The sequence below is a fragment of the Tenrec ecaudatus genome, chromosome 8, assembly GCF_050624435.1.
Source record: "Tenrec ecaudatus isolate mTenEca1 chromosome 8, mTenEca1.hap1, whole genome shotgun sequence".
Taxonomy (NCBI): domain Eukaryota; kingdom Metazoa; phylum Chordata; class Mammalia; order Afrosoricida; family Tenrecidae; genus Tenrec; species Tenrec ecaudatus.
In genome coordinates this window covers 59,181,427-59,201,392 of record NC_134537.1, presented here as the reverse complement: position 1 = coordinate 59,201,392, position 19,966 = coordinate 59,181,427, and the positions used below count along the sequence as shown (strand labels likewise).

The 19,966-nt window shown below is 38.8% G+C and overlaps 1 protein-coding gene across 1 annotated transcript in view; it reads left to right on the top strand.

Moving 5' to 3' along the window:
- The window catches only part of FMN2 (formin 2), a 368,626-nt gene that overhangs the window by 285,545 nt on the left and 63,115 nt on the right, over nucleotides 1-19,966 (top strand). Inside the window, exons 10-11 of the mRNA XM_075555679.1 lie at nucleotides 9,082-9,141; nucleotides 9,300-9,420. Coding sequence (XP_075411794.1) covers nucleotides 9,082-9,141; nucleotides 9,300-9,420 — 181 coding nt within the window. The remainder of the gene's footprint in view (nucleotides 1-9,081; nucleotides 9,142-9,299; nucleotides 9,421-19,966) is intronic.

Genomic DNA, 19,966 nt, shown 5'->3' with positions numbered 1-19,966 from the left:
TGGCATTGATGCAATGGCAGTGAGTGTGGAGTTTTGACATTTTTGTTTTACACTGAATTGTAATCCAGACTGAAGGCTGCAATTCTCAATCTTCAATAAGTCCTTCAAGTTCCTCTCACTTTCAAGGAGCAAGGCTGTGTCATCAGGTTGTTAATAAACCTTCCTCCAATACTGATGCCACATTTTCCCTCATATTATCCAGTTTCTCTGATAATTTGCTCAGTACACAGATTTAATAGTTATGGTGAGAGCATACAACACTGAGGCACACCTTTCCAGATTTCCATCCATGCAGCATTCCCTTGTTCTGTTTTCACAACTACCTCTACATCAGTTGTTTAATGCCGTGACCCTTTAATGCAGGTCGTCATGTTGTGGTGACTCCCAACTATAAAATTATTTTCATTGCTACTTCATACCTGTAATTTTGCTACTGTTATGAACCATAATGTAAATATCTGATATTCAGGATATATTTGCATTGTTACAAATTGAACATAATTAAGGTATAGTGATTAATCACAAAAGCAATATGAAATTATATATTGTGAAATATTTATTTCTAATAACAAATTATTGAAATGTTGTCTTGAAACATGGTGTAACATGGGTAATAGTCTTCATATAACAACAGTAAGTTACATGGATACACATTGCAACAGTATGCAAAAAAAACCAATGTCAGTGTGAAGGTTGAGAGGGCTTCTTTCTCACCAGATCAGAAATCTTCGGGGCAGTCTTTGCAAGAAGAGCACAAGAGAGATCATCTTCCACAACCAGTCTACTTCTGTATTTAGACTTGATAACCAATCAGCTGAAAAACCCTGTGCACAAAGATTCGTTGCTGGAAATGGAAGAAGAAGGCACAACATAGTCTCAGACAGAACAGGATGTGACTACAATGCTTGATCCATAATTTTTTAACTGGCATTGTAGAGAAAGCTGTTCTTGCCGCATCTCTTTTAATAAGTTCAATTAACTCCTTTTGTGCTGTCTCAGGAACATCTTCAACTTTGACTGAATGGGCTTCTAGCAAGTGTAAATAGGGTGTCAGGTAGATTTGGAAAGTATGATGAAATTGTGTGTGCAAGCATGTGCAAGTGTTCTTTCACAGAAATTCTCATTGTAATCCTTTTGCCTGTTTCAATGTCATGTTCCTCAAAGAAAGCAGATAAAGTAGGCAACATGTAAATTTTATTTTCCAATGGTCTTAGGAGATTCCACGACCCCCAAAGGGGTCGCAACCCACTGGTTCAGAACTGCTGCTCTAGATCCAAGTGCAAGTTCTATATACACCAAGTGATGTGTTCTGGATTTCCCATTCTTCCAAAGGGTATCCACAGTGTGTCATGTATTATCCACACAGACAAATGCCTTGGCATTGTGTCTATAAGACACAAGTAAATATTTTTCTGATATTCTATGCTTTCAGCCAAGATCGATCTGGCATCAGCAATATGTTTTGTTCCCAGTCCTCTTGAATCAGGCCTGAATCTTTGGAAGGTCACTGTCAATGTACTGATTCAACTATGTTGGATGAGTCTTAGCAAAATTTTACTTGCATGGAATGTTAATGATATTGTTCTATAATTTGAACATTCTTTTGGGTCACCTTTCTTTGGAATGGGCATAAATAAAGATCTCTTCAAGTCAACTGACCAACTATTTCCCAAATTTTCTGGCATAGTTGAGTGAGTGCTTCCAGTGCTTCACCAGTTTGTTTAAACATTTCAACTGTCATTCCATCAATTCCTAGAGTGGCACATTGGGCTGCTAATCAAGAGGCTGCTAACATTTTGGTTGGAACCTTGAAACTACCAGTCACTCCATGGGAGAAACATAGGGCTTTCTACTTCTCTAAAGAGCTACAGTCTCCAGTCTTGGGAACTCACAGGGACAGTTCTATGGGCTCCCGATGAGTTGGCATCAATCAATGGCAGTGAGTTTTGATTTGTCTTTGGCTAATGCTTTCGGAGCAGCTGAGACTTCTACCTTCAGTACCATTGGTTCTTTATCATATGCTAGCTTTTGATATGGTTGAATGTCGACTAGTTATTTTTGGTACAGTCACTCTGTGTGTTTTTTAAATCCTTTTTTCTTGATTCCTCCATCATTCACTATTTTCCTTGTAAAATTTTTCAATATTGCACCTTAGGCTTGAATTTTTCTTCTTTTTTAAAAAAATAATTTTATTGGGGGCTTGTACAATTCTTGTCACAATCCATACATACATCCATTATGTCAAGCACATATGTACATTTGTTGCCATCATTCTCAAAACATTTGCCTTCTACTCGAGCCCTTAATATCCGCTGCTCATTTTTTTGCCCTTCCTTCTCACTCCCCCATCCTTCCTGAACCCTTCATAATTCATAAATTATTATTATTTTGTCATGTTACACGGTCTGACATCTCTCCCCGCCCTCTTCTCTGCTGTCCATCCCCCAGGGAGGAGGCTACATGTAGATTCTTGTAGTCGGTTCCCCTTTCTACCCCATATTCCCTTCACCCTCCAGGCATCGCCACTCTCACCACTGGTCCTGAAGGAGTCTTCTGTCCTGGATTCCCTGTGTTTCCAGTTGCTATCTATACCAATGTACATCCTCTGGTCTAGCCAGATTTGTAAGGTAGAATTGGATCATGGTGGGGGGGGGGGAGCATTTAAGAACTTGAGGAAAGTTATATGTTTCATCGTTGCTACCCTGCACCCTAACTGTTTCATCTCCTCAAGGGGTGTCCAGTTGCCTATCGATGGGCTTTGAGTCTGAGGCTTGAATTTTTCTTGAGGGTTATTTTATTTAAAATTTTAAGATATGCTGTGCATGATTTTTCCCTTTGTATTTTCTAATGCTAGGTCTTCACAGCTTTGAATATGACACTTTACTTTTCTCAAGCTGCCTTTGAACTTTTCTCTTCAGCTCTTTTACTTCATCACATCTTCATTTTCCACATCTACTTTAAGTTTTAGAGTCTCTTCTGACATTCACTGTGATCTTTTCTTTCTTTCCTCTATTTTTAATGACCTTTTGCTTTCTTCATGAAGGATGTTCTTGATGACCTCCCAATCACAGCTCTTGTTATAATTAATTATTTTCATAATATCATTAATTTTACTAGTGCTATAGAATTTAAAATACTATTTTAAATGGAAACTATACATGTATAGGATAACTCTTAAAATAAAATTCATGGGTTACTGACTTGTACAGATTAAAATTTCAGTGACTGACACTAGTTAGGCAAGCAATGAAGATAGGGTAAAACTTTCAATAAAAATCATTCACAAAAACTATGCTTGCTAGACTAAGACATATCATTAAAAAACAGAAAATATTAAAATAGAAAATATATGGTAGTTGTGATTTGATATTTTGGACACCCTAGCAGCAAAAGTTGTAGTGATTGATCCTCACAAGTAAGTTCCTTCAGTCTCCTTTTCTTTCAACAATTAAAGTTATGTCATCTATTGAATATTCCCCCCGCCCCCTTCAAACCATTTTATTAGGACCTAATCCAATTAGATCATATCAAGCCGTGGTGTACAATCACTACCAAAATCAATTTCAAAACGTTTTCACCTTCTTGTGCTCCTTAATATCAGCCCCCATCACACAATCCACCTCCCCCTGCTGTACCCCCAGGAACCCTTATTCTAGTTATTGTCTCTATAGATTCATCCATCCTGGCTTTCATATACCAAAAAGCATAGAAAAAAACATAGCAGAGCGTCAAGAAGGCTACCAGTGGTGACAAAATACAACAGAGGTTAATACCAACATGACAATAAGCCTACAAAATATTAAAAACGGAACGAGCACAAAGTGATTAGATGACAAGTTTTAACCAATCAAGTGAGACCTATTCTTTCCATCCACTATCATTGTCTCTAGCATTCTGTCTGCTCACTAGGTTATTCCCATCCCTCAATTACGGCTACAAAGAAACCATAGTAGACTTGATCCCTTTGTAGATCCTGGAAATGAATTTTGGGCTTCCAGTGTCATCCTTACGCAAACCAGAATCTCATAATTTATATTCTGATACTATTCCCTTTATCAGAATTGGATTATATAATTTAAAATCCTTAACAATGTTCGTGTGCTTCTTCCATGTGTGCTAAATTGATATCTTACTTAGATGACAGCTTGTTTGAAAACAACCCTGCAAGACTGCAAATGTTATTCATCCTGATAGTTGGGCACTATATTATTTCACCACCACACTTTGCTGCAGCATCCAGATCCTCTGTGTTTCCTTCATGAGGGCAAGTATCGGCCAGGGCCATGTCCAAAGAACTAATTGTTCTTAGATTGGAGCTAGAATCCATTCCTAAATCTTTGTTTACTGTCTGCCTCTGGCTCGGAGACATCTTCGTTATTTTGAAATAGAGAATCTTATTGACCATCTTCCTGAAGCATAAGGATCTTCTGTTTATAACGTCATTGGTTTAGCCCATGGTAATAATTTTAAAACACTATTAAGGAATATTGAACAAGTGTAAGCTAACTACAAATCACAGTACATTAATAATTGACTTGTACAGAATAAATCACTATGTATATGGACACTATTTACACAAACAATGGGAGGTGGTCAGGAAAAACTTACAATAATATTCCCTGACAATTTGGGACACAGGTCTACCAGGGTACATACCTTACTTAATAAAGCAAGTAGAGCATTGAAGTTATGTTAGTAAATGTTAGTCTGCCTATGGACATTCAATACTCTTAGTATTGCTGTATTCTGCTTCTTCACTCTCTCCATAGTTACAGTCTTAAATTCTTGGATTACAGGCATGTTTTTGTTAGAGCCTAATTCACTTAGATATTGCAGGTTCTTAATGAAGCTTCTTCCAATCCTGATACCACATTCAGTTTTTCATATGATTTGCTCAATGTATAGATTGAATAAGTATATTTTAAAAACACAATAATGGTATATATCTTTCCTGGTTTAAAACTACACAGTGTCCTTTTGCTCTGTTCCAACAACTGCTTCTGGTTATAAGTACAGGTTCCACATAAATACAATTAATATTTTGGAAATACCATTATTTTCATTATCCATAATTTTTTATGTCTTGCACAGTTGAATGCCTTTCCATAATCAATAAAACACTGGCATTTTTCTTTTATTCTCTACTTTTAGCCAACATCTCTCTGACATAAGTAATGACAGTTCTTGATCTAAGTCCTTTCTGAGTACAGCTTGAATTTACCTGTCATTGTATTGCAGCAAACGTTTAAAACTATCTTTAACACAATTTCACTTGTATATATATATTTTAAATTTCTTCTTTTGATGGATTATCTTTCTTTATTTTTGGAAGAGGATCATATGCACAGCGCATTAAACAGTTGGTCAAGTTATATGTTTACGATTTCCCGTTGTAGACAGTGCGTGGCTTGAGCATTGCTCTGGTTCGTTGAAACAGCTCAATTAATATTTGCTGATTCTTGGAGCTCTACTTTTTTTGTCAGTGATGCAGTGCGGCTTCAACTTTGTCCTTCAGTCCTATCGGATCTTCATCAATGCATCTCTCCCTTGAAATGGTGAGAATTCACCGATTCCTTTTGGTGCGTTGACTGTATGCGCCCTCCAACGTCCCTTCATGCCATAGTTTGTACACCGTATCCTTCAGTATTTAGGGGTAAGGTTTGGATTGTTCCCTCACTTTTGCCAACTGAAAAATGCTGTGGATGTTTTTCCCTTTTGGCTTTCTAACTTCAGGTATTTATACATTTCATTATCCTGCTGTACTTTGTCTCATCAAGTTGCCCTTTAAAATATTTTGTTGAACTCATGCATTATAGTTTCTTCCATTCACTTTAGCTACTCCACTTTCAAGAGAAAGTTTAAGAATCTCTTCATACACTCATTTTTATTTTTATTTTCTGTCTTTCTAGGCTTTTAATGACATTTGATTTTATGTATGATGGTCATGATACCATCCCACAACTCATCTGTTCTTCAGTCATTAGTGTTCAATGAATCAAACATGTTTTTAAAATGGTTTCTAAAATTAATTTGGGTATTGTCAAGGTCCTACATTAACTCTTGTAGGTTTATTTTAATTTTCTTCAGTTCTAACTTGAACTTGCATATGATAAATTGACAATCTTTCACAGTCAGTCTATGGACTTATTTTGACTGATCATATTGAGCTTCTCCATATTCTTTTTTCTAAATGTTGTTAATTTGATATATTTATATTCTATCTTGTGAGGTTTATGTTTATAATCCTTATATTTGTTGTTGGGGAAAGATATTTCTAATAATTTCTGTCATCAAAGCCTTATTTTCCTATTACTGATCCTTCTTTGCTTCCAACTTTTGCATTTGCTTCCAACTTTAGCATTGCATCAATGGTAATTATCAGTGCACCTTAATTACATATTTGATCAAATTCAAACTGAAAAAGTTAATACAATTCTCCAATTTCTTAATCTTTGGCTTTGGTGATTGGTGCATATTTTTGAATAGTGGCTGTATTAACTGGCCTTCCTATTAAACATATAGATTTTATCCTATCACCGATAGTACTATACTTCAGGATAGATCTTGAAATGTCATGCCATTTCTCTTTAATTTGTTTTTTACAACGTAGTAGACCAAATGATTATCTCATTCAAAATAGCCAATATCAGACCCTTTTCACTCACTAATACCTACCTAGGACATAGCTATTCAAGCATCACATTTTTTTAATTTCCAAGTTTCTTTGATTCATACTTGTTACTTTTCATGTTCCAAGTACTAATTAATGTTTACAGGTGTTTCTTCGCATTTTGTGTGATGCTCCATCAACAAAGAAGGGTCTGCAAAACTTTGCTGTGTCTGTATCATTAAGGTTGACTTTCGTTGAGAAATCAGCACTTCCCTAGCTTTTTTTTTTACTATCTTCAAACCTGATGGGCCATCTTCCAGTCCTGTGTCAGATAATGTTTTGCTGCTATCCGTGTTTTTCACAGACCAATTTTTTCAGAAGGTCTGTATTAGTTTGGAAGCTCCACTGACTCCAGTTTACCAAGGATGACTCTACTGTTATTTAAAATGCCCATACTATAGCTTCCAGGATCATATAAGATACCATCCACCCCAGTACAACAAAAAATAGGCAAGTGGTGTATTATTATTTCACTTGCAAGGACTGAAGAGACATGCAAAATCTCCTGAACTTAGTTTCTTCTCTGTAACACAAAGATAACTATACCTAATCCTGAACTTTGAGAACTAAATACTACTTGTATACTTCCAAGAAATGAACTTTTATTCAGATCTCTCAATATTCTTTCATTATACTTATGAGTAGTATAGTTGCACATATATTTTGTAAATTAATGTTTTTACTGCTAGTCAAACCTTTAATTTTCAAGTTAGAAAAGAAAAAAGGAAGTCAAGTTATAAAATCCTTTTGTATGCAAACCTTGTCTAAGTCTAATAAGGGTATTTTGTAATAGAAATATTATTGTCTATTTTATTTATGAAAAGGTGAAACACATTTTTTTGTATGACGGCAATTATGATTAGACTGAACATTCCGTAGGCATTATTTACATCATCGGGTTTGTTTTTTAGATAATCTTGGTATATTCTGAATAATAAAAAGTCTACAATGAAACATAGTACCTCGGAATGTCCCCAAATGATGATAAAAAGTAACTATGAATCAGAATTGAATTGATGGCAGTGAGTTTTTTGAGTGAGAGCTATACCATCAGTATTATGCTATATTACACTGCAGCATCAACATTATATTCTAGCTATCTGTATTCATTATTTTTGAGATTTATGTATCTTTGTAGTGTTAATTCATTCTAACTGCTCAATTGTATTCTTTATGAATAAGTATTTCTATATTTTTCTATAAAGAAAAAGATGATGAAAAGCTAGCATTCAAATGAAGACTGAGATATTAAACAGCTTTTGTATTTTCCTATAAAACTTCACATATTGTATTACTTATGGATTCCGGTGTATTCCTGAATCTTGGTTGCTGACATAACAATCCATAATATGTAGTTATATAAAAAGCTAACTTGAAATGATAAATAATTGTTTAATTCTCTAAATTTGCATACTAATGAGTATCTAACAAATTTATTTAATATTAGTAGTACCTATTAACTCATTGGTATATAAATGTCAGGGCTATTTAATTATTTTAGTTAAGGCAATAGTTATCCTTTTTAATAATGAAGCATACAACCCAAAGCCCATGGTAGGCTACTGGACACCCCTTACTGACGGGTTGTGGGGAAGAAACGAGCCAGTCAGGATGCTGGTAGCAATGATGAAACATACAACATTCCTCTAGTTCTTAAATGCTTCCTCCCCCCAATATCATGATCCCAATTCTGTCTTACAAATCTGGCTAGACCAGAGGAGTACATTGTACAGATAGGAACTGGAAACAGGGAATCCAGGACAGATGATCCCTTCAGGACCAGTGGTGAGAGAGGCAATATCTGGAGGGTGGAGGAAAGGTGGGGTAGAAAGGAGAAACCGATTACAGGGAACTACATATAACCTCCACCCTGGGGGATGGACAACAGAAAAGTGGGTGAAGAGGGACATCGGACAGTGTAAGATATGATGACAAAATAATAAGTTATGAATGATGAAGGGTTCATGAGGGAGAGGGGAGCAGGGAAGGAGTGAGAAAATGAGGAGCTGATATTAGTGGCTCAAATAGAAAGCAAATGTTTTGAGAATGATGATGGCAACAAATGTACAAATGTGCTTGACACAATGGATGTATGTATGGATTTGATAAGAATTGTACGAGCCCCCAATAAAGTGATTAAAAAAATAAAGCATATGAATTAATTAAATTTCTTATTGAGGAAGGTGAAATAGGAAGTTATTTATAATTAAGTTTCTAACCTTAAGTAACTTTGCTTCTGCTTGAAACTATCTGGTTAAACTCTAGATACAATGAGATGGTTTGAAATATTTAATTCTTCATTTTTTTCTATACTACCATGTATATGTTGGAGTTGATTATAAATTCTTAGTGTATATTTAGTGATTTTTTAAAAAAATCAGTGTTTTATTTTCCTTGTTCTTTTTACCTAGGATAATAGCAGAAGTCTTTTGTCATATATTGTTTCATATTTTCTTCGAAATTTTGATGAGGTAAGAGAATTTTTTTACATACTCATTTAAAAATTTGGGGGGAGTGGTGATTTGCCTTGTTTTTATTTTTTTGATGCTGTTAAACTATTGTTGCTGTTATACGACTCTTATTTGTATTGAAGATGACTTATTTAAAAATCATATATTTTACTGTTTAGGATGCTGGAAAAGAACAATGTGTTTTTCCACTCCCAGAACCCCAAGACCTTTTTCAGGCCTCTCAAATGAAGTTTGAAGATTTTCAGAAAGATCTTAGAAAATTAAAGAAAGACTTAAAAGGTAACTTATGATTCTAAAGAAACTCATACCTTTTTATGTATGTTTTCAAATGAAAGAACATCATGCTTTTCAAAGTTTTAAAGAATAAATATTAGCATTTTAGAATTAATTTTGTGTGGGTGGTAAAAGAAAAAGGTTTTAAAAATTATTCTTTTATATCGTTTTTCAAATTTTATATGTTAGAAACTCAATTACAAAATACATTCTTATTATTTGCAAAGTAGTGTATTTCCTCAGGAGAGAGTGTGATTATCTTATTTTCATCTAATAGCTAAGAACATTTGGGCAATCATCATGTCGTAGTTGGACATAAACCTTGTAATTCTTAAATTAAAAAGGCAATAGTTCATGTCCTTTCTCTCTTGATATCTTTTTCCAAAGTTTTGTGGCTCATGAACTTCCCTTTAAACTAAATACTTTCTTTGAACATATTCAGTCAAAAAGTGCATGCATCATCTAAGGTACAATTACTTGTCTCTTCCTAATTGACAAAGAAGAGTGAAGAAAATCATGTATTGAAGGGAGCATATAGTCCAAAGGACTAATGGACAACACAAACTATAGTGTATACAGCACTGAGACCACAAGAAGTAGATGATGCCCAGCTGTGTGCTTTCTTAATATTTTTTTAGGGTTAGGTGTCTTCATAGTGATTCTATGTACAACAGAATAAAACATTACCTGGTCCTGCACCATCTTTACAATTTATGCTATGTTTGAGCCCATTGTGCAGCCACTGTTCCAACCCATCTCTTTTTCACTGACTTTCTATGTTACCAAGTGCAATGAACTTTTTCAGGAACTGGTCTTTCTTGACAACACATCCAAAGTACATAAGATGAAGTGTAGCCATCTCCACTCTAGAGGCTACTGGTTGTATTTCTTTTATTTTTTAATCATTTTATTGGGGGCTGGTACAATTCTTATCACAATCCATACACACATCCATTGTGTAAAGAACATATGTACATTTGTTGCCAACATCATTCTTAAAACATTTGCCTTCTACTTGAGCCTTTAATATCTGCTGCTCATTTTCCCTCTCCCTCCCTACTCCCCCTTAGCTCATGAACCCTTCATTATTCATAAATTATTATTATTTTGTCATATGTTACACTGTCCAATGTATCCCCCCGCCTTCTTCTCTGCTGTCTATCCCCCAAGGAGGAGGCTATACATAGATTCTTATAATCTGCTCCCCCTTTCTACCCCACATTCTCTCCACCCTCCAGGCATCACCACTCTCACCACTGGTCCTGAAGGAGTCATCTTCCCTGGATTCCCTGTTTCCAGTTGCTATCTGTACCTATGTACATCCTTTGGTCTAGCCAGATTTGTAAGGTAGAATTGGGATCATGATAGGGGTGTGTGTATGGGAGGCATTTAAGAACTAGAGGAAAGTTATATGTTTCATCGTTGCTACCCTGCACCCTGACTGGCCCATCTCCCCACAACCCTTCAGTAAGGGGTGTCTGGTTGGCTACCCATGGGCTTTGAGTCTCCACTCTGCACTAACCCACATTTTCAGTGATATGATTATTTGTTCCTTGATGCTTGATACCTGATCCCTTTGACAGTTCTTGGTCACACAGACTGGAGTGTTTTTTCCATGTGGGCTTTGTTGCTTCTGAACTAGATGGCCACTTGTTTATATTCGAGCCTTTAAGACCCCAGATGCTATATCTTCTGATAGCTGGGCACCATCAGCTTTCTTCACCACATTTGCTTATGCACACGTGTGTCTTCATTGATAGTATCAGGGAGGTGGACACCCATTGATATGATTTTTAGTTCTTTGATGTCTGATAACTGGTCCCTTCTACACCTTGTGATCAGCCAGGCTGTTGTGCTTCTTCCATTTGGGTTCTGATGTTTCTCAGCTAGATAGCCTCTTGTTTATCTTCAACACCCCAGATGCTATATCATTTGATAGCCGGCACCATCAACTTTCTTCACCACATTTGCTATGCACACATTTTTCTTCAGCAATCATGTCAGGAAGGTGTGCATCCTGGAATGCCAATTTAATATAAGAACGTGTTTTTGCATTGAGTAAGTGCATGAGTGGAGGCCCAATATTCATCTGCTGCCTTAGTACTAAACCTACAAATATATGCACACAGATTTGTTTCCCTACACTCATATAAATATATTTACATATGTACATTCCAGTCTTTAGACCCCTGTAAATACTCTTTGTCATATAGTTCTTTCCTCTATTTCCTTTTATTTTCCTCTTGTCCCACTATCATGCTCAGCCGTCATTCGGCTTTCAGTAACTTTTCTGGGGTACCTTGCCCTTGCTGAATCCCTACCAGGCCACTCACACCCTCTTTGCTACTGATTTTGGATCCCTTATTGCTCCCCTGTCCCTGGGTGGGTCAGCACTACCTCCTTGTCCCCTCCTCTCCCTCTCCCGTGTCCCCCTGGAACCATTGGTCCCATTGTTTTCTCCTCCAGGCTATTCATCCAGTCTGTCTTATCTAGATAGAACTCTAGAGCTAATAATATGCACCAAAAATCAAGTCATAGCAAGATAGGCAATGAGTTAGAGCACAGCGATGACAACAAAAACCAATTACCCATAGAAGAATAAATTAATTAAAAGAAAAAAATTTAAAAAGAAAGAAAGACCTATAAATATATCAAGGGCTGATTTTTTATCTCTAGGCGTGTCCTTCAGTCAGGTTCAATGGGGTACCATGCTTTGGACCCAGAGTCTGTCCTTTGTACTCCCTTGGGAGCTCCCTGCTCTGCTCCCACATTTGCTCTGCCGCATGCTTTTATTGGTTTGCCTCAGTGTCATAGGGTCAGTCTGGGCCAGTCCCGACCCTGAGTCTCCAATGTTGTCCCCCTTATGACCCTGGGCCATCAAGGGATGGTGTGTTTTGTAGTGGGATCAGCCATATTGTCCCCGCTGTCCTTTGGCTGTTCAGAGCAGGGACATCATCCTCTAGGCCTGATGGGCCAGGATGTACTACACTCTCTCTTCATCCCCCTTCTTTGCTCCCATTTGTTGTGATCAAACATGCCCCTCTCCACCAGCTGCAACTTCAGTGCCATCCTCTCAAGTAAATTCTTCTGGGGTGAGGGGCAGTTGTCCATGTAGCTGGTATGGGGGCTGAGCCTCAGGCCCTTCCACTGGCTCCCCATTCCTTGCTGTCACACTGCATTCGTCTGGCACTGGCTTTATATCTGGTTTCTCTTACCCTGTGGAGACACAAACAATACCCTACCCTTATGTGGGTCAGTGCCCTATTCCCCCATCAGACATCTTTTTTTGTCCACCCCTGTTTTAGTTGGCTACCATATGTACCCCTGGATTTGGTCTGGCCCCTGCCATACCACCTGGACTTCACCCCTGGAGTATTTGTATACAGTTGTTTTTTCCTGTGCCCCTTTAGCACTTACCTTTCTGTTCTCTCTTTTATACACACACACATACACACACACACACACATTTACCTCACCAGACTAATGTTATGCATGTCCTTTTGTGCTTGGCTTACTTCACTTAGCATAATTTCCTCCAGTTCTTCCGATGCGGTGATAGGCTTCATGCGTTCATCACTGCTTTTTAGCAATGCATAGTACTCTATTGTATGTATGTACCACAGTTTTTAAACCCATTCGTATGTTGATGGAAATTTGGGTTGTTTCCAACTCCTTGCGAGTGTGAACTGTTCTACAATGCACATTGGAGCACAGATGTCTGACAGTGGTTTGTTTCTTGACTCTTATGGATATGTGCCCTGTAGAGGGATTGCTGGGTCATATGGTCACTCAATTTCCATCTGTTTGACAAATCGCAAAATTGATTTCCATCGTGGCTATACATACTTACAAGTCCACCAGCAGTGGTTGAGAGTTCATATCTCACCACAGCCGCTCCAACACTTGTTGCTTTCTGGTTTTTTGAAATGGGCTAATTTTGAGGGTGTTAGGTGGTATCTCATAGTTGTTTTGATTTGCATTTCTCTTAAGGATATGGATCAGGAACATTTTCTGATATGTTTATTGGCCATTCGGATTTTGCACTCTGTGAAACTTCTGTTTAGGTCCTTTGCCCACCTCCTCAGTGGGCAGTTAGTTTTTCTCTTATTGAAAGCTTGCAAAGTAATGTAGATTTTAGTAGTAAGTCCTTTGTGTGATGTGTCATTGCTAAAGATGTTTTCCAAGTCAGTGGACTCTCTTATTACTCTCTTGGTGAATTCTTTAGATTCTCTTGGTGAATTCATTTGTATTTGTGTCCTTCCCTATTTCTGATAGCCTATGTATTCCCTGTGCCAAAGTTCTCAGGTTTGTCCCAATTCCCTCATTGATGGCCCTAATTGTTTGGGGTTTTATCTCAAGGTCTGTGATACACCTTGAGGTTATTCTTGTGCATAGAGTGAGGCAAAGGTCTTGTTTCATTTTTCTGCAGGTAGATATCCAATTTTTCCAGCACCATTTATTGAAGATGGCATCTGCTTCCCATTTAATATTTTTTTCGGTCCTTATCAAAAATCAGTTGCCTGTATGCTGATATTTTTATTTCTGGTTCTTCAGCTCTTTTCCATTGGTCTGAATATCTGTCATTATGCCAGTACCACACTGTTTTGACTACTGTGGCTATATAGTACGTGCTAAAATTGGGTAGAGTAAGCCCTCCCACTTTGTCCTTCTTGAGGAGTTCTCTGCTAATTCTGGGCTTCTTCCCTCTCCATCTGAAGTGGGTAATCTGTTTTTCCAATACTTTAAAAAAGGATGGTGGTATTTGTATCAGATGGCATTGAATTTATATAGTGCCTTCGGCAGAACCGACTTCTTTACTATATTCATTCTGCCAATCCACAAGCATGGGATATTCCTCCATTTATTGAGGTCACTCTTGATTTCTTAAATTAGTGTTCTATAATACTTCTCATACAAATCTTTCGTTTTTTAGTCAGGAATATCCCTAGGTATTTCAATTTGTGCTTGGCAATTGTAAAGGGTATTACCTTTTGAATCTTCTCTTCTGTGGTCTTGTCTGATGTGTAGAGCAGTCCAATAGACTTCTGTTTGTTGATTTTGTATCCTGCCACTCTGCCATATTACTCTATGGCTTCCAACGCTCCAGTAGTGGAGTTTAAGGAATCTTCAATATGTAGAATCATATCATCTGCCATCAATGATAATTTTTCCTCTTCTTTCCTCAGCTGAATACCTTTAATATCTTTCCATTGTCTTATACATGACTATTTGCTTTTCACTCGCTGCTTTTATGACCTTCTCCTTTTCCTCATAGTTGGATAGTTTGACAATTATGTGTCTTGGTGACTTCTTGGGATTCAGTCTGGCTGGTTCTTTCAGCCTCTTCTATGGTTGCTTGATTTTCATTTATTAAGTTGGGGACGTTTTCGTTGCTTACTTCTTTGTTATGTCTTGTTCCAGTAGTCTAATTATTATAATATTGTTTCTTTTCATGACATCTACCATGACTCTCAAGTTTTCGTCAGCTTCTTTGATTGTCTTATTTGACTGCTTTTCCCGTTTGCTGAGATCTGCTTGGTTGTCCTCTCGGTCCCTGGTGTGATTCTCTGCTTCCTCAAATATATTCGCAAGGTCTGCCAATTTGTCACTGGATTCTGTTATTCATCTATTAACTCTAGTATTTCCCCTTGGTCCGTTGCTTTTATCTCCTCTATCATTTCATCTTTTTCCTGCATTGCTTCCTTCATATCCTTTATGATTTTAAGCAGCATTTTGAACATTTCTTTTTGTGGCAGGTCAATATCTGCTTTTTCTATGCACATCATTAGGTTCATGATTTCTTCTGGCATTGTTTTCTGTTTTTCCTGCGTTTTCATTGAAGTTTAGAACTGGTTGCTGTTTACGTGTTGTTTAAGAGGAACCTGGAGCCATCTTCCTGAGTCGAAGATCCCTGGGCTTTCTCTTGGGGATTTGGATGAGTACTTCTATGAACTACCTGCTGGTAGCTGTTCTGAGGGTATCTTCCTGTGGTTTCATTCTTATCCTAGCCGTCCAGAACTCCGTTACTTGGAATGTGTGTTGGATATTTCTCTCATGTGACACTTTCAGGTTGTTGTGGGCCCACGATGGCATCACTTCTCTGGCCTATCTCTAAGTAGGGTTCATAGTTCTTGGAGCACCGCAGCTGGCCTGTGGTGTCTTTCTCTGTAGTGCTGAGGAGGGTGTGCAGGTACACCCTCCTTGGTGTAGAGCTCTGTAGCTGGCAGGGGAATTACCATAGACAGAGAGTTCGTCTTGGAGGTTGGGTGGATGTTCCCACAATAGCATAGAGCCGCACCAGTGGTGGTCAGGTGTTTCCCCCAAGCACTTGTAGGGCTTCTGGATTTAGGGGGGGATGACCCCACTTTTTGTAAGGGAGAAACCCCTGCTGCATGCTGTGTGGGAGAGGACTGGTGTGAGTTCCCCAGCTGATTGCCAAGTCAAAAAATGCAGGTTGGAGCTCCCCAAGTTGGGCCTTCAGAGTTTCCCTAGGCAGAGGGAAGTGGCCTGGGGGCCACTAGTGTCTTGTGACAGTGTACGAAGAAGAAAAAGAGAGAAAGAGGAAGACACAGGCTGGGGCAATAATGTCAAGCAAACTGACACCACTCACCCATGCACAGCTAAAATGCAGAGTAAACAAAGGTGAAAACAGTAAAAAAGAAAAAATAACAACTAAAAAGGAGAACTAAATCAGTTGAGGCTGTGGTAGGAAATAGGGAAGAGCTTGAAGGAGAGGAGAAAAGACAAAAACGTAAGAAGAGGGCAGTGAAAGAAAAAAAGAGAAGGGAAAATGAGAGAGAATTTTTAAAATAGTTTAAAAATAGGTGACCCTGTGCTGTGCTGTGTGTAGATGGAGCAGAGAGAATCATACAAGCAGAGAGAGAGAGGTGAAGAGAACAAAGACATAAAGAGGAAAGATAGAAAAAGAGAATAAAGATAAAGAAGGAAATAAACCCAATTGACTTCACTAAAATTGGCTGTGATGGTAAAGAGAGAGGAGAGAGAAGGAGGAAATAAAGAATAAAGAGAGAGCTGATCCCTACTTGCTTGAATGTGGGGCAGAAGGGGTTTAGACCCTGCCCCCAAATGTCAGGATGGTGTGACCTTTTAATGACGGGACCCAGTGGTGATGGGCAGAATTGCCCTAGTTGACGAGATCGCCTATAGGTTTGATGGAGGTTTCCTTAGCAGCGCAGCGTGGTATAGGTGTTTGTCCCAGCTGCCTTGTGTGGTGTACAGTACTCCCACAGAGGGCACGCTGGAGTTCCTCCTGCTATTTGGGTTGATTTGCCCTAAGCGGAGGGTAGTGACCTGGAAGCCAGTAGTGGCATATGATAGGAGAGAAGAGGAGAACGAGGAGAAAAAAAGGAGAAAAAAAAGATGGATAAAGAAGAAAGAGAAAATAAAACCCCAACACAAATCTATGCTCGTTGAGACTGTGTGCAGTGGGAAAGTTAGAAGGGCTAGTGAATAAAGGGAGAAGAAAGAGGGTAGTAGGTAAGGAGACTTGATCACCTGCCCCTGGAGGCTGGATGAGTTCCAACTCTTCCTCAAGGTACCCTTTGATGTAGGGTTCCACAGATGCCTTGTGGGATTACTTCAAAAGCAAGATCGTGCCTGTGGCCAGGGGTCACTTGGGTGCTGCAGTTCACTAGTGTACCTGCCTTGTGCTGTATATAGCACTGCAGCAGGGGCTGGGAGGTGGGCACTGGGGGGTTCCCTCAGCCTCGTCTAGGGCCCCAGGACAGGCAGGGCCTCCCCAGCGATGTGTAGAATCACTGAGAGGGAGGCTTGGCTTATTGAATCACAGAGAGGGATGCTCGGCTTATTGTCCTATCTAGTCTGCTGGTGCTTACTAGATCAGAGAATTTTATTTTTTGTATCCCCCTGGCCAGCTAGAATAAAGTCAAATGAAATTCCCTCCACAGTCACTGGGCTGCAGCTCCTTGCTGTTTAAAGCTGGCACTTGCTACAGTGGGTCTTTGTTATGCTAAAAGCCAGCCCCCCCCCCCCTCTACCCCAGTGCCTGTAGCTGAGTTCTGGCATTCCTTAGCTAGGTTGCTTCTTATGCTGATTTATGTTAAGGGCCTCAGTCTGTGTGCTCCTTGGAGCTGAGCAACCAGACTTGGGTTTGAGTTTTAAACCAATAATATATATTTCACCCTTTTTTATTATTATGCTTGTGATGTGCTCCGATTTGGAGGCTCAGGCTGATGCCCAGAGGGGGAGATCCAGCTTATCAGGGGGGTTGTTTCCTTTTCTGCCAATTGGAACTAAATTTGTTCCCTGGACTCCCAACTTTCCACCTATTTTGTCTCACACCGCGATCTTCCTGAGGTAATAATATACTTTTCTTCTACTCTAAATTATGCCTACCCGCCACCACTCCCCTGGCCGTGAGCTCAAGGCAGCCAACCACGCAGAGAGCTCCGGAGTGGGGTTCCCCTCGTGTCTTGGATTCTGTCCCCTCTCCGCCATCCCCTGCAGAAATCGCTGCTCCTGGCAAGGGTACAGCCGGCACCTGCGGACTCACCAAAGCTAGAGCTCTCTTGGTTTGCTGTGTGAGTGGAAATCCCATACAAAAAGGGGTTCAGGAGAAACCCTGCTACCCTAGTTCTAATTTCAGGACTCCACCTCCCCATTTCCTTCACCTTACCTCCCAGTGTTCTGGTCTGGCAGCACAAGCTCCAGACGCATGAGTCCTATCTGGTCGCCATTTTCTCCCCTCTCCCTGGTTGTATTTCTTCCAAGATAGATTTGTTTATTCTTCTTGTAGTCCACGATACTCTCAATTTTCTTTGCTAACACCATGATTCCAGTTCATCAGTTCTGAGATAGTCTGTATTCATTTTCCAGCTTTCACATGAATAAGAGGCAATTCAAAATGCCATGGTTTGGAACAAGTGCGTACCTCTCAATGTCAAATCTTAGCTATTTAACATTTTACATAGCTTTTGTGCAGTAGACTTTCCCAGTGCAATATATTGTTTCATTTCTTGCCTGCTGCTCTCATGAGCATGGATTATAGATCCAAGTAAAATAAAATCATTAGTAAAATATCGACCTTTTCTTGATTTATCACGATATTATCTTTTTATATGGTTGTGAAGATTTGGGTTTACTAGACATTGCGTTGTGCTGCCTATTGAAGGGTGAACTCTTTGATCTTTACCAGCAAATGCCTCAAGTCCTTTTTTTTTCCAGCAAACAAGATTGTGTCATCTATAAATCGCAGACTATTAATAAGGCTTCTTCCATGCCTGATACCAAATTCTTCATATAGCCCAGCCTCTCTAATTATTTTCTCAGCATACCTATTGAATGAGTTTGGTGAAAAGATCCAGGCTGGTGTATACCTTTTCTCATCTTAAATACACAGCATTCCTCTGACTGTGTCTTGACCTATGTCTAGGCTCTGCACAAACACAATGAGATGTTCTGGAATACCCTTGACCCCACTGTTATTCATAGTTTGCTATGACCACTCATTTGAGTACCTTTGCATCATCAATAAAACAAAAGTAAACATCATTTTGGTATTCTCTGCTTTTAGCCAAGATCTGTTTAATGTCAGCAGTGTTATCACTCATGCATGTCACCTTCTGAATCCAGATGGAATTGCTAGCATCTCCTATTAATGGACTGCTGCAACCATTTTTGAATGCCCTTAGTTAAAATTTTACTTTAATATGATAATGATTTGGATTAATAGTGTCTATATTTTGTTGGGTCACCTTTATTCGATGGGGACCAACATTGATCTTTCAGTTGATTGACAAGGTAACATATCGTTCAAGTTTCTTGGTGTAGATGAGTCATTGCCTCCAGTGTTGCGTCTGTTTGTTGAAACATTTCAGTTGGCAATCCATCAGTTCCCAGAGCCTTGGTTTTCACTATTGCCTTCAGTGCTGCTGGAACTTCTTCCTTCAAGACAGTTAGTTCTTGAGTGTAGGCTACCACTTAAAATGGTTGAATAGTTCAATATTTTTACATTATTTTATGGGGGCTCATACAACTCTTAATCCAATCCATCCATCCGTCCATTGTGTCAAGCTCATTTGTACATTTGATGCCATCATCATTTCATGACATTTGCTTTCGACTCGAGCCCTTTGTATCAGCTTCTCGTTTTTCCCTCCCTCCCTCATGAACCCTTGATAATTTATAAATGATTTTAATTTTTTCATGTCTTACACTGGCCAATGTCTCCCTTTACCTACTTTTCTGTTGTCCATCCTGGGAGGGGGTTATACGTAGATCATTGTTATTGATTCCTCCTTTCTCCCTCCACCTTTCCCTTACCCTCCTGGTATTGCTACTCTCAATGTTTATCTGTCCTGGGTACCCCATACTGAGCATGGCCCTTCCTTTTAGTTTTCTAATGCCAGGTCTTGTACATTTTATTACAATTCCTTATTTTGTCTTCCTAAACTGTCATTTGAAATTATCTCTTGAACTTTTTGATGTCATCATTTGTCACATTTGCTTTAACCACTGGGCATTGGAGATCAGGTTTCAGGATCTTTTCTAGCATCTGCTCTTCTGGTCTTAT